The 17,708-nt window shown below is 44.0% G+C and overlaps 1 protein-coding gene across 5 annotated transcripts in view; it reads right to left on the bottom strand.

Moving 5' to 3' along the window:
- NFX1 (nuclear transcription factor, X-box binding 1) overlaps positions 1–9,435 on the bottom strand; it is a 79,860-nt gene extending 70,425 nt beyond the window's left edge. For 4 of the 5 annotated variants that reach the window (XR_010945082.1, XM_067744600.1, XM_067744599.1 and 1 more), the window contains exons 1-2: positions 9,300–9,433; positions 4,741–5,739 (exon numbers count right to left, since the gene is read on the bottom strand). Coding sequence is in view for 4 of the 5 variants with exons in the window: in XM_067744600.1 (XP_067600701.1) it covers positions 4,741–5,739; positions 9,300–9,324 (1,024 nt within the window). In the remaining variant the exon portion in view is untranslated. Of the gene's footprint in view, positions 1–4,740; positions 5,740–9,299 lie in introns of all 5 variants that reach the window. The other variant, XM_067744602.1, reaches the window with a different exon arrangement.
- Between the last annotated feature and the right edge of the window lie 8,273 nt (positions 9,436–17,708).

Genomic DNA, 17,708 nt, shown 5'->3' with positions numbered 1-17,708 from the left:
AGAACAAATGCTGGAGAGGGTGTGGAGAAAAGGGAACCCTCTTGCACTGTTGGTGGGAATGTAAATTGATACAGCCACTATGGGGAACAGCATGGAGGTTCCTTAAAAAACTAAAAATAGAATTACCATATGACCCAGCAATCCCACTACTGGACATATACCCAGAGAAAACCGTAATTCAAAAAGACACATGCACCCCAATGTTCATTGCAGCACTATTCACAGTAGCCAGGTCATGGAAGCAACCTAAATGCCACTGACAGATGAATGGATAAAGAAGATGTGGTACATATATACAATGGAATATTACTCAGCCATAAAAAGGAATGAAATTGGGTCATTTGTAGAGACGTGGATCAATCTAGAGACTGTTGTACAGAGTGAAATAAGTCAGAAAGAGAAAAACAAATATCATATATTAACGCATATATGTGGAACCTAGAAAAATGGTACAGATGAACCGGTTTGCAGAACAGAAATTGAAACACAGACGTAGGGAACAAACGTATGGACACCAAGCGGAGAAAGAGGCGGGGCGGGGGGGCGGTGGTGGTGCGATGAATTGGGAGATTGGGATTGACATATATACACTAATATGTATAAAATAGATAACTAATAAGAACCTACTGTATAAAAAAATAAATAAAATAAAATTCAAAAAAAAAAAAAGACCAGTAACCTTCACATTGCCAAATCCAATAGTCAATGTGCAGTTATCCTGCTGTACTGATCAACAGCATTTAGCACAATTATCACTGCCTCCTCCTTGAATTTCTTTACTTGGTGTTTAGAACGTTTCACATCCTAGTTCAGTTTACTCTTTCTCCGTTTCCTTTACTGGATGCTCATTTTCCAGCCAAGCCTAGGTAGGCTCCATCCTCACTCTTTTTTTGTCTAACTACACTCACACCTTAGGTGACCTCCTCTAGTCCATTAAACACCATCTCTACACTGACAATGCCCAAATTTAAATCTCCAGTCCAGATCTCTTCTGTGAATTTTATATTCAACTCTCTATTTAACATATCCATATGGCAGTCTAGTAGACAACTCAAATCTAATAAATTTAACCAAATTCTTTATCTTTCCTGAACAAGGAGGAGACAAAGCAAAACATACGCAAAAACACGTTTTCCAACAAGGAAAGGCTAAGAAGTTGTCACAGATTGGAGGAGAATAAGGACACATGCTGATTAAATGCAATGTGATATCCTGGATTGCACCCTGGAGCAGGAAAAGGGTATTAGTGGGAAAACTGGTGAAATCCAACTAAAGTCCGGGGGAATTCCCTGGCGGTCCAGTGGTTAGGACTCTGTGCTTTCACTGCCAAGGGCACGAGTTCAATCCCTGGTCAAAAAACTAAGCTCCCACAAGCCTCGCTGGAAGCCTCGCGGCGTAGCCAAAAAAAAAGTCTGAAGTTTAGTCAATACCATGGTACCAGTGTTAATTTCTTAGTTTTGACAAAGATGTTAACATTACAGGGAGCTGGGTGAAGAGTGTATGGGAATTCTCTGTTCTATCTTTGCAAACTTTCTATAAATCTAAAATTATTCCTAAGTGAAAAGTTTAAAACACGAACACTGCTTTCCCCTCCCATGCGCTACCACTGCACTGTGCAGCAATTCTCGCCTTCCACATTGCTCAGGCACAACACCCTGGCTGCGTCCTGGACTCCTCTCATGCTCCCGCATCCAACATCCAGTCTATCTGTAAATTCTGTCAGCTTTACCTCCCAAATACACCCAGAGTCTAACCAATTCTTACCTCTTTCACCACTGATACCTTCATCCAAGTCTCCATCAAGTACCTGAATTACCACAACAGCCTCCTAACTCATTCCCTTGCTTCCTTAGGGCCCATTCCTCACACAGCTGACTGAGTGATCATTTTAGAATGCTTGTAAGATCATGCCATCCCGTCTCCAAAAACCTCCCAGCTACTTCTCACCTTCCTACTCAGAATCAAATCTAAGAGCCTCATATGACCCAGTCCCTGTGATTTCTCTGACCTCCCCTACTGCCCACCTCTTCATTGCTCACAATGGCCCCCTCCCACCCCAATCTACACTTGCTTCTCTCTCTGCCTGAAATGCCCTTCTCCAGAGAGCCACGTGGTGCACTTCTGCACTTCCTTCTGGTCTATGTTCAAATGTCTCCGTATCAAAGAGACCAACCTATGTAAACTGGCGCCCCTGTTACTCTGTCCTCTTAACCTGCTTTATGGGACCTCCCTGGTGGCACAGTGGTTAAGAATCCGCCTGCCAATGCAGGGGACACAGGTCCGAGCCCTGGTCCGGGAAGATCCCACAGGCCGTGGAGCAACTAAGCCCCCGTGCACCACAACTACTGAGCCTGCGCTCTAGAGCTCACGAGCCACAACTACTGAGCCCGTGTGCCACAACTACTGAAGCCCACGCGCCTAGAGTCCGCTCTCCACAAGAGAAGCCACTGCAATGAGAAGCCCGCACACTGCAACGAAGAGTAGCCCCCGCTCGCCACAACTAGAGAAAGTCCACACGCAGCAATGAAGACCCAATGCAGCCAAAAATAAATTTTTTAAAAACCCTGCTTAAAAAAACAAAAAAAATCCAACCCTGCTTTATATTTTAGCTCTTATCACCTGACATATTAAATATTTAAGTGCTTTCTACCTGTCTTCCCTACCAGAATGTAAATCTCGTTAGTGCTGTATTCCCAGTACCTAGAACAGTGCTTGGCACACAGCATCTACTCAATAAATATGAATAAAGAGGTCTCAAGAAAATGCTGGGATGTGAAGCCAGAAAGATTTGTTAGGCAGAACTCTAAGGTGGCCTCCAAGATTCCCAGCTCCTGGTGTGCATGCCCTGGATAATCTCCCCTCAAGTATGGGTAGACCTGATCTAATCAAGTGAGCCCTTTTAAAAGAGTCTAGTGATCAGAGTCAGAAGTCAGAGAGATGTAAAGAATCTGTAGCAAATTCTTTCCTGTAGGCTCTGAAGAAGTAAACTACCATGCTGTGAAGGGGGCCATGTGGTAAGGAATTGCGGGTGGCCCCTCGGAGCTGAGAGTGATCCCCAGCCAGCAAGAAAATGGGGACCTCGATCCTACACCCATTAGGAGCTAAATCCTATCAACAACCAGTGAGCATCAAGAAGGACCCCACACATCAGATAAGACTGCATCCCTGGCCAAATTTCAGTCCTGTGAGACCCTGAGTAGAAAGCTCTGCTAACCCGTACCCAGACTCCTGACCCACAGAAACCATGACATGGTAAAGTTGTGTTATCTTAAGCCACTACATTTGTGGTAATTTGTTATGAAGCAATAGGAAACTATCAACCAGCCTTGAGGATTCAAGAACAACTCTGGTATAACATTGCCTTTGTTCACACACAAGTCGAGATCCCAAGAAGGACTGCCTGGTGGAGCAAATGAGAACTAGAACTATAGGCCTGTGTAAAAACAGGCCCGGGCAGGTGGTGGCTCCCTGTGTTAGGTTGTATGTCACATTAAACTGGAGGGAGACCAGAATGGTGAAGGTCCATGAGAAAAAGCTGGTGGAATGAAGCTATTTAGCCTGGATAAAATATATACTCAGGGTAAAATGAGAAGTGTCTTCAAATACTGCAAAGAGTTGATGTGTAATGAGTGGGAAGGAAGCTGTGAGGAGAGAGACTAGCTGCTGTGTAGTTCCAGAGGACAGAATTTGAACTAGGAGATAGGAAATATTTACAGGAAAGAAGTTTTCAGTTTAATGTAAGAAAGAACTTTCTAACAGTCAGAGCTGAGTACCTACTGTGTTCTAAGAGCTGTGCTAGGCAATAGAGATATAAAACTGAAAGGAAAAATATGGTCTCTGCTTTCAAGGACCATATAAACTAGTGGAGGGCACTGACACATAAACAAATGATGGTTTCCAGTGGTAAGTGCTATAAAGCAGCATATATATGTAAGGGAAGGACATATCACAGGGCTGGAAAAGATTAATGCTATCTGTGGAGGTGACAAAAGGTTTTCTGGACATGTGACTAAACTATAGCTTTTGAAATATGAGTAAGAATTCACCAGTGAGCTGAGTAGTAGACAGTGTAGACAGAAGGAGCCACATATGCAACAGCATGGAAAGATGACAGTATAGAGTCCAGGGAGTAAAATGTGGTGGGGACTGAGGCAGCAGAAGATGAGGCTGTTGGGTAAGGCAGAAGGCAGAATCTGTAGGTGACGAGAAAAAGTGAACAGAATTAAGCAGGGGAGTGACGCAGGTCAATACGTGTTTTAGAAAGATCACTTTCTGATGCTGACGTAAGAGGTGAACTCAAAGAGAAAAACTGGAGATGGCAAGATTAGTTAGGAACTGTTGCAGATAAGCAGACAAGAGGTGATGCAGGCTGGAACCAGGAAAGGCAGTGGAGATGTTACCACCCCCTACTTGTGCTTTCAGAATTCAAAACAAATCTTGTAACCAAACATCTATACCACCCATACCTGCACTTTTTAAATTCCTTATTTGTTAAGAAAAACGTTCCTTACCTGTATTTGCTTATGATATATAAAAACTAAGTAAGTGGTTACCTATTGGGGAGGGGGGCAGGTGGTGGCAGGACCCAAGGAGATGATGAACAAGGAGAGAAAGAGACTTTAACTATGTACGTTTTTATATTTTCTGGTTTCTAAATTGTATTAATGTATTACCTATTCAGAAATTAAAAAAAAAAAAAAGAGAGAGAGAAAACATTTCCACCCATTCAGATAGGTTTACCTGTATGTGTTTCCACATTCTTTAGCATGCGGTTCTGTTTGCCTCGGGGGAAAGATGCTACCTGAGGATCCTGCCTCCTTACAGCACATTTCTCTGGGTCAACCCTTCTGGAAGACTTGCTGGCAACTGCCAAGTTCCCATTGTCACAGGCAGATTTTGCTGGTCTTTCATTGAGATTTTCCTTTGGAACAGAGGCCATGTTGCTTCTGGATCCTGCGTTTGTTTGCCGTTGGCCCTCCTGTTTTGGTGGATTCCTGCCTGGTCGTGGCCTGGCCCCCTCCACTTCCCAGGGAGGCCTCTTCTGTGGGTATCTTCTCTGCTCGCTGCGCCTGGCCCCATACCCATCCGCTACTCCTTTTCTAGAGGATGCATCTGAAGAATCAGGGTGGATAACCCCCACAGGTTTGGTGTTTTCAGGTCCCGCCTCCTCAGGTTTGGGAGTCATTCTGTGACCCCACTCACTTTTGAGTTTCCCCTTGACTTTTGGTCCTCTACCATAGCTGTATACAAATTGGGTTGCCTTTTTGGGTTTTGCTCCCCTGGGATCTGCACCGACAATTTCCTTCTCATTCTCAGAAGGGCTGTGCTCTCTGAGGTTTGTCCCACTCTCTGACTTGGCCACACTTTCTAAGCCAGCTGCATCTGAGGTCTGGTCAGTGAGACCCTGTGTTCTCTTGACTCTGATATGCTGCTTTTCACTCCTCAATTTCTGCCAAGGTTGATTTGGAAGGCCATGGTTCTTGAGTGATTTATTAGTAGCAGAGGATTGGAAAGAAGTCTGTTGACTCTTAGGTTTGCTTCCTGAAAGATAACTGTGATGAACAGCAGAGATGTCATCATAAGGGACTTGCCTGGAAAGGTGACAGGGAGGTGGTGAACTATAATTTCTTCTACCAATTTTATTAGAATCTAGTCTCCTTTGACCCCCACAGTTTAGACCAGAATTTTTTCTCTCCTGAGGAATGAACTCAGCAGCGTCCGTATTCAATTTAAAAGTACCTAGGACATAAGAAACAGACATGCAGGTAAAGAAATTAATTGGTCACTCATGAAGCCTGAAGACTGTAAGCCATATCTAAAAGTTACTTTCCTAGGGACTTTGTATAAAACAGTCTCTATACGAGGTCTATGTTTCCTGTGAAGGTGGTAGGTTCAAGGTGCTTGTGGAAGACTGATCATCTCATAACCAGCAGCCTCACCAACAGCTACTGCTGAATTGCTAAGGAAAACTGCTCACCTGGGCTACCGGGTATTATTTATAAACGTGTTTATCTTTATCGACAAATGTGAGGTCAGCAAACAGTTCGGGGTGAGACACCAATCAGCAGGTTCAATGTGGTATTTCAAAACTCTAAGATAGCATTAAGTAAACAGGCTTTGGAGTCAGCCAAAATCAGTTTAAAGTCTGGCCCTCCAACTTATAGTATGAGCTTAGGGATACCACCTGATTGCTTTTAGCCTTAGTTTCCTCATATATGACAAAAGCTGATAATACTATTCCAAAGGGTCATTGTGGAATTTAAGTAAGACTTCACACAGACAGTACTTAGCAGGATCAGTACATCTCATCTCTTCTCCCCAGGAATATATTTTAGGTTTTCCATACATAATCTCTGTAATATGGTCCAGAATTCCAGAGTCTCAAAAATTAAGCACATGCCCCTTCAACCTACTCATTTTTACCCCCTAACATGCTTCTTTATAGTCAACTCAGTCTCTGAAGTCCAAAGATGAAATGATTTGCCTAAGGATACAAAACCAGTTAGTAGCAAAGTCAGAACTATGTGTAGCATACAGAATATTCTATGAATCAACAGGGCCTGGAATTTGCGTTTAAATCCCTGCCCATCACTTGTGTCTTTATGCGAATTACTTAATCTCAATAATGGAATAGTAAAGAGTTGCTACTTCAAAGAGTTGCTATGAAGATTAAAGCAAGGTTAGTAACATGTATAAAGTGGTTAAAATAGTGCTTTATTATTGCCGTTAGGACTACAAACTATCTGAAACACAGACTTGACCACAGATGGGTGCAGTGCACAGCCTATGGGGTTTCAGGTTTAATAATAAGCCCTAACATTTATTAGGTACTTAACATGTGTCAGGCACTATTCTAAGCACTTTGCATATGTTAACTCATTTAATCTTTACATTCCTGATGAGAAAGTTGAGACACTGTAGAGAGTAAGTAACCTGCCCAAGGCCACAGGGGTATTCCAAAGCAGATTCAGGATTCCACCCCAAGCTATGTGACCCTAGAGATCACACTCTTATACTACGCTCCAATGTGAGAGGTTGGGTGGCCCATACTACAGAAACATATACTTAAGAACTGAGCGAGATCCTAAAGGTCACAGGGTAACCTCTCTCTCAATCCAGGATTTGTCCTGAAAGCTTTCAATGGGCAGAATTCTGGGGGTGGGGTGGAGGGCTTTACAAAATGGCAAGAGGATTAGACAAATTCAGAAGGTGGCAGAGAAGCTGTTCCAGAAATATAAGAGATAACTTAGAGGGGTGAATGGGTAGATTAGACCAAGTGGGTATTGTGTAGTTTTCTTCTGCTTGAAGAAGGCTGTAAAAGGGGCAGAAAAACATCAGTAAAGTTGTCCAGAATAGCCTGGTAAAGGATGGGAAGAGGGTGTTTTCATGTTAAGCAGCAAAGAGTTGATGCAACTTGAGAATCTAGACGGGCAGCACCTATTCATATAAAGTATGTGTTCCACCAGACATGAGGCAGTGGGCAAAGCCCTCTGAAAGATCCTTAAGAGACATAAGGAAGGGGGAAAGGGCACAGGAAACTGAACACAAAGATCTGAGACACCTTTATTTTTTCACTATTTTGAGCAGCTGTAAGTTACTCAACAAATAGGATGTCTCATCCCCAAGGCTTGGCTATAGTGCAAGTGGTACCCAAGATAAGATCAAGATAAAATAAGATAAGATCCAAGATAATACCATGGTAGGTGACCAACGGGTGGGTGGAGCAGAGTAAGGGAAAATCCAACTGTAGATTATAGAGTCCAGAGACAAAGTTGGCACTGGAGAGTCTGCCCATGGGCAGGAAGATACCCCTTGGACTGGGCTGGTGTTCCAGGACAACAGCAGGTAAGAGAATTAAACCTTGAGTGGGGATGGAGGTGTGGGTTAGAGATGATGCTGAAATAAGAACATGGAATAGGAACTAAGGCAAAAACAAACTAAGGCACAGGAGACAGACTGGGGAGGTCTTTGGACTAGGAGACTTTGCCTCAGTAGGTGGGGCAGAGGTTGTAACCTGGGGCACAACACCATAGCCCCAAACTATGACTCACAACTAGCCCCACTCAATTCTGCTTCAAACACTGAATGGTGTAGAAATGGGCCAGAAGTAAGCCTAACGATAGGAAGACCAACGGATCCAATTTAGAGGATTTGGGGAAAAAATGGGTGGGAGAAGAACAAAACACCAGCCTAACAAGGTCCCTACACTCCAAGATGAATTGATACCTAAATCAGGACTAGGGTACACCAATGCAGTGTGTTATCCAACTTTTCTGACCAAGACCCACAGTAGTAAATACATTTTACCTGCCACCAAGTAAACAAATACATATATACTCTTCTCGGTGCCCCAACAGCTGGTAGGTAGCAGAACGAAGACTCAAATTCATGACTGTTCACAAACCTCATGCTGCACACTGCTGCCCTGTTTTTCAGAAAGAGTGGGTCATGAAATCAAATCATGCAGTGGGTTGGGACAAGTGTTTTTTCAAACGAAATATGTAGTAGAGTGCATTGCATATAGGAAGGAAAACCACTGCTTCTTGAAATTTTTGGTTCGCTTTTATATTTATGTCTGTGTGCACTGAGATCACCATGTAAAATATTCCTTTCCGGTCACTGTCCAAAGAGTTGGGAAAACAAAGATCTAAGGTACCCCGAAGGAAGTGGAAATGGATGTTTTATTAACAGCCAAATGAGGCTGTCTCTGCACACAAAGGCAACTCCGGGAGGAGAAGTAAGCTAACAATTGTGTAACAGGTACAGCAGCGGCGGGAACCTTCACTGTAATTTACTTATTTACTCCCAATTCACAGATGAGGAAAACGAGACTTCACACTGAGAGTTCGTGGCAGGCTGACACTGGAAACCACGAGTGCTCGGCTCGCGCACGCGCCGCTGCCCCAGGACGCACGAATACATCTTAAGCGCAGCGAGCAAACCCGCCGTGCGTCGAGAGCCCAACACCGTCACTGGCGGTGACCCGGCCGACGCCCGCCTGTCGGATATCGCTGCCCTAGGAAGGCCGGGCTGAGCCCTGGAGAGGGCGGGACACCCACATCGACTCAGCAGGACAAACCCATTCTCCTTAGAAACCAGATGCCGGACTTCACTACGCAGTCAAGGATGGTTAAGATCTCGGTTCGCACGACGCGCGTGGCTTGGCCCTTCCGAGCCACTATCTCCAACCCTAGTACGCGCCACTCTCGCGATACGAATGGCCGGTGCCCTAGGACTCGTCACTGACTCAATTTCCGCTCCCCGAGAGGGGCCCAGTCCCGCGCGGGCCAGGACAGTACCTGAGACAGGAGGCGCCTCCGCCATCCCGTGCCGCAACACCTAAAGCGAGCCCTGCAGCCCAGCGAGCGCTGTCACCCGGTCACGTGCCTTGGACTTCCGGCGCCGCGACAATATTCGCTTCTGCGCGCCCGGTAGACGGCCACGGAGTTTGCGCGGCCCGAGTCAACTGTGCGGTGCGTCCGTGACGTCAGGCAGGCGCGCCAGGCTCCGGGCTGAAGGAGGTTGCTAGTGGCTGTAGGTGGCTAGGATACCAGGAGGATAGGCGGGCCCGGACTTGCGTAATCAATAGTTGTTTTCCTTTGAGAGTCTCTGTGCGCTCCTGTTTCACCCTCCCACCCAACCAGCTTCACCTGGTTTCTGGAGTCACCTCAGACAGCACCTCCTTACTAGAGTAGTTCAGGCTTAGGATTAAAACAAAAACTAAGTAGTCAAAAGGCGGTCTGGGAAAAAATACCTGCAAAACAAACGATCAAAGGCTAACATATTATAAATCAGTTTAGAAAACGAACACCCATTTATTAGAAATGATAAAGGACTTGAACGAGCAGATGGACACAACGTGAGGGGGGAAAAGTTTGGAGGCACTGATAATTTTTTTTTTTTTTTTGCAGTATGCGGGCCTCTCACTGTTGTGGCCTCTCCCATTGCGGAGCACAGGCTCCGGACGCGCAGGCCCAGCGGCCAGGGCTCACGGGCCCAGCCACTCCGCGGCATGTGGGATCCTCCTGGACTGGGGCACGAACCCGTGTCCCCTGCATCGGCAGGCGGCCTCTCAACCACTGCGCCACCAGGGAAGCCCGGCACTGATAATTTTTAAAGTGCAAAATGTTTTTGAGCGAATGTGTGGCGTTCTTTTGTTTGTGTGTTTTGTTGTTGCATTACTAACTAGAACACAACGTTTAAGTGTGAAGCACCTGCATTTGTAAAGTAATTCACTGGTCCAGGCTTCCCCCAAAACACAAAATAGAGTCATTCATTCACATACATTCTAATGCCTATTTTTGTCTTAGGCATTGCTCTAAGTGCTGGAGGTTAATGGTGAAAAAGACAAACATGGTCTCTGCCCTCAATGAAGTGCATTGTCTAGTAGGGAAGGTTAAAACTAAGTAATTTATATTTACAAGCTAATAATTTGCTTTATGAAAGAAATAAGTAGGGTAGCAGTGATAGAGACTTACTAGGATCTGCTCTAGAAAAGGTGGCCAGCTTTCTTTGAGTAAAAGGACAGATGAGAAGGGTAAGCTATGTGAAGATTCAGAGGGAATAGCATGTGCCAAAGCTATGGAGGAAGGAAAGCGCTTGAAGTGTTCAAGTCATTGAAATATTTGCTGGACAGCAGTAAGCAAGGAGAGTGGCACAGTATGAAACTGGAGAGGTAGGTAAGGAGATCACGTGGATCACCTGCAGGCCATGCTAATGGATTTTATTCGAAGAGCAACAGGAAGTTAAAAGGTTCTAAGCAAAGAAATGGTATTGTTACCTAACTGAACACGGGTCTGCTCACTCCATGCGAAGCATAGCCAATCTACTGACACCAGGTTTTGGTGAAGAAAAGTACAGTGCTTATTGCAGGGCACCAAGCAAAAGAGTGAGAGACAAGCCTCAGATCCACTCCAAATTGGTTTTTAAGTTACGGTTTTTTTCGTTTTGTTTTGTTTTTTAAAGAGGAAGATAAAAGAGGCTGGGATTGATGATCATCTGGTGACATTTCTTAATCATAGTTTCGGGAGTCAGGATGTCTCTGGTTTACAAGTCTCTGGGCTGTGGTCCATGGCTTGGGAGCTCATCTTGTCCTGAGTTTGTAAGTTAATGATCCCTGTAATAGCGATTTTAGTACATTAACAATGTTACTGACAACAGCAATTTTCGTCATCTGATTCTGGTTGATTAATGTTCAGTTAGCACAGGATGGAGGTCAGAAGGAACACAAGAAAGGGAATAAAGTCTTGGATAGAGAGATTAATCATAAACTCAGTAAGGGAACTCGGTTTTAGGGGCACTCAGTTTCAGTGTCTGAATTACCCTTAAAGATTTCTCATGCTCCCGGGTGAAGAGTGAATTGTGGGGGAGCAAGAATATAAGTGGGCAGAAAAGTTGCATTTTTGTATTATGTTAATACTGAAGATGGTGGCCTTGGACTAGAGTGACAGCAAATGTGATGGAGAGGAGAGGGCCGATCTAAGGTATATTTGAGATATAACCATTATCCAGCTTCCAAATGTTTTTTAAACCAAAAGGTGTGATGCAATAATCTCATTGTTCTGTTAATTTGAGTTTCTCTGATTACTGAGTCTGAACACTTCTTAGTGCCCTTTTGAGTTTCTCTTTTTAGATTGCTTATTCACATCCTCTGCCCATTTTTCTGTTGGGGTTGCTCAATTTTTCTTGCTGATGGTTTCTTGTACATTGTAGATATACGACTTGTATATCTTGTCAGTTTTAGACATTTCAGCTGTCTTCTATGATGTCCATTAGTTTTATCCTTCATTGATAAAAGGATTAAACATAAATCCTTAATTTTTTTTTTTTTTTTTTTTTTGCGGTACGTGGGCTTCTCACTGTTGTGGCCTCTCCCGTCGCGGAGCACAGGCTCCAGACGCGCAGGCTCAGTGGCCATGGCTCACGGGCCCAGCCGCTCCGCGGCATGTGGGATCTTCCCGGACCGGGGCACGAACCCGTGTCCCCTGCATCGGCAGGCGGACTCTCAATCACTGCGCCACCAGGGAAGCCCATAAATCCTTAATTTTGACAGATAAGTTCATCAAACAAAAAACCTTATCATCCCCTTTAGAAAATACCAGTTGTATCAGTCTGAGTCTAGTCAGGAGAGAGGAACCACATAGTAATTTGAACAGGGAAGGTTTTATTTACTTAAAGACATTAACTGTAACAAGGGATTAGAGTAATAAGGGACTGACTAGTAAAGAAGTAAAAGAGAACTCTCAAAGAATACAGGATTAGCAATGTAAGGAACAGCCACTTCCTCTAGGGCTGAGATAAAGTGTCCAGTGAAGATCACTCCAGAGCTGAGGTGCAGACTTTGTTAGAGGGGATGCGCCTATGGCTCACTAGATAGGGAAGCTGCTGTGGTGCTGCACTGGTGGAAGTTGCCAGAAATCTACCTTATATGGTGCTGGGGAAAGCCATTCTTGGTGACGAGTCTCACAAGAGGCCGTCTACTACAAACCACTTTTCAGGGGGAGGTGCCAGGAGAAATTTCTGGCTGCTGGCCATCATACACTGAAGAAACCAGGTGCTGAAGCACAGGAACCAGACGCTGGAGAAGCTGCCTACAGCACAGAACCCTGCCCAACCCAAGCACTAGAAACAGGAAAGGAAACCCGTTCCTCCTGCAGTATCTCTCTGTTGCTCTCTACTGACAAAGCTTAATACCTGCCAGCTGGTAAAGGATAAGTATTTAAAGGTCCCAAATCCATTTCACAGAGCAGGCAAAAAGGATAAATTTGGAACTGAAAGTCAATAATCCATAACTGGCATACTAGGGAACCCACTCATTATTTCCAAAACTTGTCAATAAATGGAAGTAAGCAAGCATTTATCCTGCCTTTCCTATACAAACAGTGCTTCACCCAACATACCAAAAGTTATGACAAACAACAAAAGCAGTGCTCAGGTGGGAATTTATAGCTATATATACTTACATTAAAAAAGAAATCCAGGGGCTTCCCTGGTGGCGCAGTAGTTGAGAATCTGCCTGCTAACGCAGGGGACACGGGTTTGAGCCCTGGTCTGGGAGGATCCCACATGCCGCGGAGCAACTAGGCCCGTGAGCCACAACTACTGAGCCTGCGCATCTGGAGCCTGTGCTCCACAACAAGAGAAACTGTGATAGTGAGAGGCCCGCGCACCACGATGAAGAGTAACCCCCGCATGCCACAACTAGAGAAAGCCCTCGCACAGAAACGAAGACCCAACACAGCAAAAATAAATAAATTAATTAATAAACTCCTACCCCCAACATTTAAAAAAAAAAGAAATCCAAACAATGGAATATTATTCAGACCTAAATAGAAATGAGCTATCAAGCCATGAAAAACACATGGAGGAAACTTAAATGCAAATACTAAGTGAAAGAAGCCAATGTGAAAAAGCTACATACTGTATGTTCCCAACTATCGTATATAACATTCTGGAAAAGGCAAAACTATGGAGACAGTAAAAAAAAAAAAAAATCGTGGTTTCCAGGGATTAGAGGGAAGGAAGGGATGAATAGGCAGAGCACAGAGGATGTTTAGGGAAGTGAAACAACTCTGTATGATACAATACTATAATAGTGGGTTCACTGTCAAAACCAATAGAATGTACAACACCAAAAGTAAACTCTAATGTAAACCATGGACTTGGGTGATGACGAGTCAATGCAGGTTCACGAATGGTAACGAATGTCCCACTCTGGAGCAGGACGTCTCTAGTGGGGGAGGCTGTACATGTGTGGGGACAGGGTGTGTATGGGAACTCTCTGTACGTCCTGCTCAATGCTGTTGTGAACCTAAACTGCTCTAAAAATATTTGTTTTGGTTTTAATTTTTTGGCTGCTCCACTCGGCCTGCTGGATTTTGGTTCCCTGACCAGGGATCGAACCCACACCCCCTGAAGTGGAAGCGTGGAGTCTTAACCACTGGACCGCCAGAAAAGTCCCCTTAAAAAGATTTATTAATAAAGAAGATAGATCTCAAATCAGTAGCCTAACCTTCTACCTTAAGGAACTAGAAAAAGAAGAGCAAACTAAACCAAAACAAGTAGAAGGAAAGAAATAATAAAAGTCAGAGCAGGAATTAATGAAATAAAAAATAGAAAAAAATAGGAAAAAATCAACAAAAACGAAGTTGATCCATTCACCAAAAACATCAAAGTTGATCAGCTTTTAGCTAGACTGACCAAGAAAAACAAAAAAAAGAGAAAAATTCAAATCACTAAAATTAGAAATGAAAGAGGGGACATTACTCCCAACCTTATAAAAATAAAAAAGATCATAGGTAATACTATGAACAAAAGTGTATGCTAGCAAATCAGATCACCTAGATGAAATGGAAAAATTCCTAGAAATACACAAACTATCAAAACGGACTCGGAATTCCCTGGCGGTCCAGTGGTTAGGACTCTGTGCTTCCACTGTAGGAGGCCCAGGTTCAATCCCTGTTCGGCGAACTAAGATCCCACAAACCGTGTTGCGTGGCCAAAATAAATAAATAAATAAATAAAACGGACTCAAGAAGAAATAGAAAATCTGAATAGACCTATAACAAGTAGAGATTGAATTAGTAATTAAAAAAAAAAAAAAAAGCTTCCCACAAAGCCAGGCCCAGATGGCTTCACTGGTGAATTCTACCAAATGTTCAAAAAATTGACACCAATCCTTCGAAATTCTTCCAAAAAACAGAGGAGAAAGTAATACTTCCCAACTCATTCTCTGGATGAAAACTCTGCCTTAGGGCAATCATTGCCTATCTCTTCATTGCAGAAATTTATGGCAACAGTCAGACTGCCTGTCCATGAAAACAGGTTCGTACTGATCAGGCACCCTCGGACAGTGGTTCTTAACGTTAGCTACACATAAGAACTACCTGGGGAGGGCCTCCCTGGTGGCGCAGTGGTTGAGAGGCCGCCTGCCGATGCAGGGGACATGGGTTCATGCCCCAGTCTGGGAAGATCCCACATGCCACGGAGCGGCTGGGCCCGTGAGCCATGGCTGCTGAGCCTGCGCGTCCGGAGCCTGTGCTCCGCGATGGGAGAGGCCACAACAGTGAGAGGCCCGCGTACCGCAAAAAACAAACAAACCCCTAACTCAAAGACCAAGCTGGAGTGGATCTGAGACTTGTCTCTCACTCCCTTGCTTGGCACCCTGCAATAAACCCTGACTTGGCTGCACACACCCGCTGTCAGTTTGCCTCTCTGTGCCATGGGCACACGAGCCCATTGATCGGTTACTGCTCCAGGGAGGGTAAACTGTATGAGGAGAGGCAGGGAATGACTGTATGGCAGATGCAGGAGAACTAGAACAGGACTCTTACTAGCAAGTGACAGGAACCCAATTCCAACTAGTTTAAGCAGAAAAGGGGGTTTGTTGGCAGAATTCTCAGTTCACAGAACTAAAGGAGGAGTTACAGAGACTTGGAGCACTCTGAGAATCTCAAAGATCAGAAGTCAGGGCTCAGTGCCATGAGGATTCTTTCATTCTGCCTCTTGGCTGCTCTCTCGACTCAATATCTCAAACTTCTCAGACTGATAAAGAGTAAAAAAAAAAAAAAAAAAAAAAAGGGAAAGCATTTCCCCTTAGAAAATTTGAGGGATGAACTTCAATAGGCACAAATCTGGTTACAAGCCCACTCCCATAGTGGAAAAGTAAAGGTAGGGCTACTCTAATTGGTATTTTTCCAATAATCACACATTTGGAATTGGGGAGGCAGTTCTCTAAATGAAAGAGAATGCTGTTCTGAAAAGACTAAGCAATAAACCATTACAGAGAGGCAGGGGCCAATAGGCAGCTTTTTAAGCCCTGCTGGAGATGTCAGGGAACCAGGACTTTATGCAAGAAGGGAAAGCAGGTCATTTCTTTGCAAAGGCTATGGGAAGGATGTCCAAGCCAAAGAGAGTTGAAAAGAGAAAAGGAGGGGCTGGATTTGAGAAACACAAAGGGGTTAAAAGCAGGGTTTAATGATTAATTGAATGTGTAGGATGAGGCAAAATGTAGGCATCAAGGACAACTCAAGAGCTTTCTGTTTTGCATGATGGAGGATAATGGTTCCATTAGCTGAGGCAGGGAAAACAGGAGGTTAGGTCTGGGGGAAAGATAATGGTTGTCTTGGCTATTTGAATGTGAAGTGTTTGTGGGCTTCTGGAACATCCAGATTACTCTTAGGCAACGAGTGGATATAAACAGGATTCTGAAACTCAGGGTCAAGACCAGGGATACAAGTATAGACTTAGAAGTCAGCAGTTAAAGCCATGAGAATAGCTGAGATTATTAAATATAAGTGAGCAGAGAAAGAAGTACTGTGGATAAAGGCTGGACTCCTGAGGAACACCAACATTACAGGGTTGGAGAGATGAGAATTTCAGAAAGGAATCTTGGAGGGAATAGTCAGAAGAATAGAAGAACCACGGGATACCATCACAAAAGCCAAGGGAAGAGAGACTGGCAGAATGACTGTTCCCTGGTATCCAGTGTACTAAAGTGGTCTAGCTGGAGCACTAAATATCACCCACTAAAACTGGCAATATATGGGTCACTGATTTAACACTGGCAAGACAAGAAATAAAGCAGGAACGTTGGTTGAGTGTGAAGCTCAGGGTAATGAGCTTAATTTGGATGTTAGATTTTAGGTAGTGGTGGGGCATTTAATTTGGAATACCCAGAACTGAAAAAAAGAATAAGGAAAGAGGTCTGGGCTAGTTACAGTTATTTTGAGGCATTAGTTCATAGGTAATAGTTAAAATCATGGGTGTGAGTTATCTCAAGGAAAGTATGAAGGGTAAGAAGTTATCCCAGATTGGAACTATAATGGAAGAAATATTAAAAGGGCTGAGTGAGAACTTGTAAGGAAGCCAAGGAAGGTTTCAAGAAGGTAATGATGAATAGTGTAATATTTGCTCCACTGGAAGTCTTCTTCAAGGGTGAGGTTAGTGGGGATGGGAGAGGGTTACATCCATGTCTCATCCTCACCTATAATTAGACAGTGAAGTTTTGAAGACAGGAGCTGTGATTGTTCTTAGTATCCCCTGGGTTGGTATAGAAACTCTACAGGGCTGGTGTTCAATAAATATTTATTGATCTGCTGACACATGAAAGGCTGGTGCATGTGACACTGTGAGGCAGCCAGTGAGGCTGGCAGAGGGAGGATGGATCATTAAAGACCCTGAAATCTAGCAGGAATTTGGACTTGCTGTAGCACTCCAGGCACTTCCCAAGAAGGGAATAAAGCCCACTTTTTTTTTTTTTTTTGCCGAGCTGCGCAGCTTGCAGGACCTTAGTTCCCCGACCAGGGATTGAACCCGAGACCATGGCAGTGAAAGTGCCGAGTGCTAACCACTGGACTGCCAGAGAACTCCCAACCCCTGATTTTTAATTGTTAATAACCCCTCATATGAGACGTGGCAGTTAACAAAGTACTCAAGACAATCAATTATTCCTCACAAAAGCTTGTGAGAGAAGCATGATTTTACTAGTAAGGAAATAAAAATTTAGAGGTGTGAGTGGGCTACTTAGTAGTTATTAGATGCAGACCCAGGGCCCAAGCCTGGATTGCTCCTTGCTCTTTCCACTATACCACAATGCTGCCAGTTAAATTCGATTTCTGTAGTGGAGTTTTTAGGCTGAGTTGACATTAAAATTATATTAAATTTGGTTTCTGTAGTGGAAGTTTCAGGCTGAGGTAATACTATTAAAA

This window comes from Pseudorca crassidens, chromosome 7 (assembly GCF_039906515.1).
Source record: "Pseudorca crassidens isolate mPseCra1 chromosome 7, mPseCra1.hap1, whole genome shotgun sequence".
Lineage (NCBI taxonomy): Eukaryota > Metazoa > Chordata > Mammalia > Artiodactyla > Delphinidae > Pseudorca > Pseudorca crassidens.
Note: the sequence above shows the minus strand (reverse complement) of the source record. Positions and strands in the feature narration are given on the sequence as shown.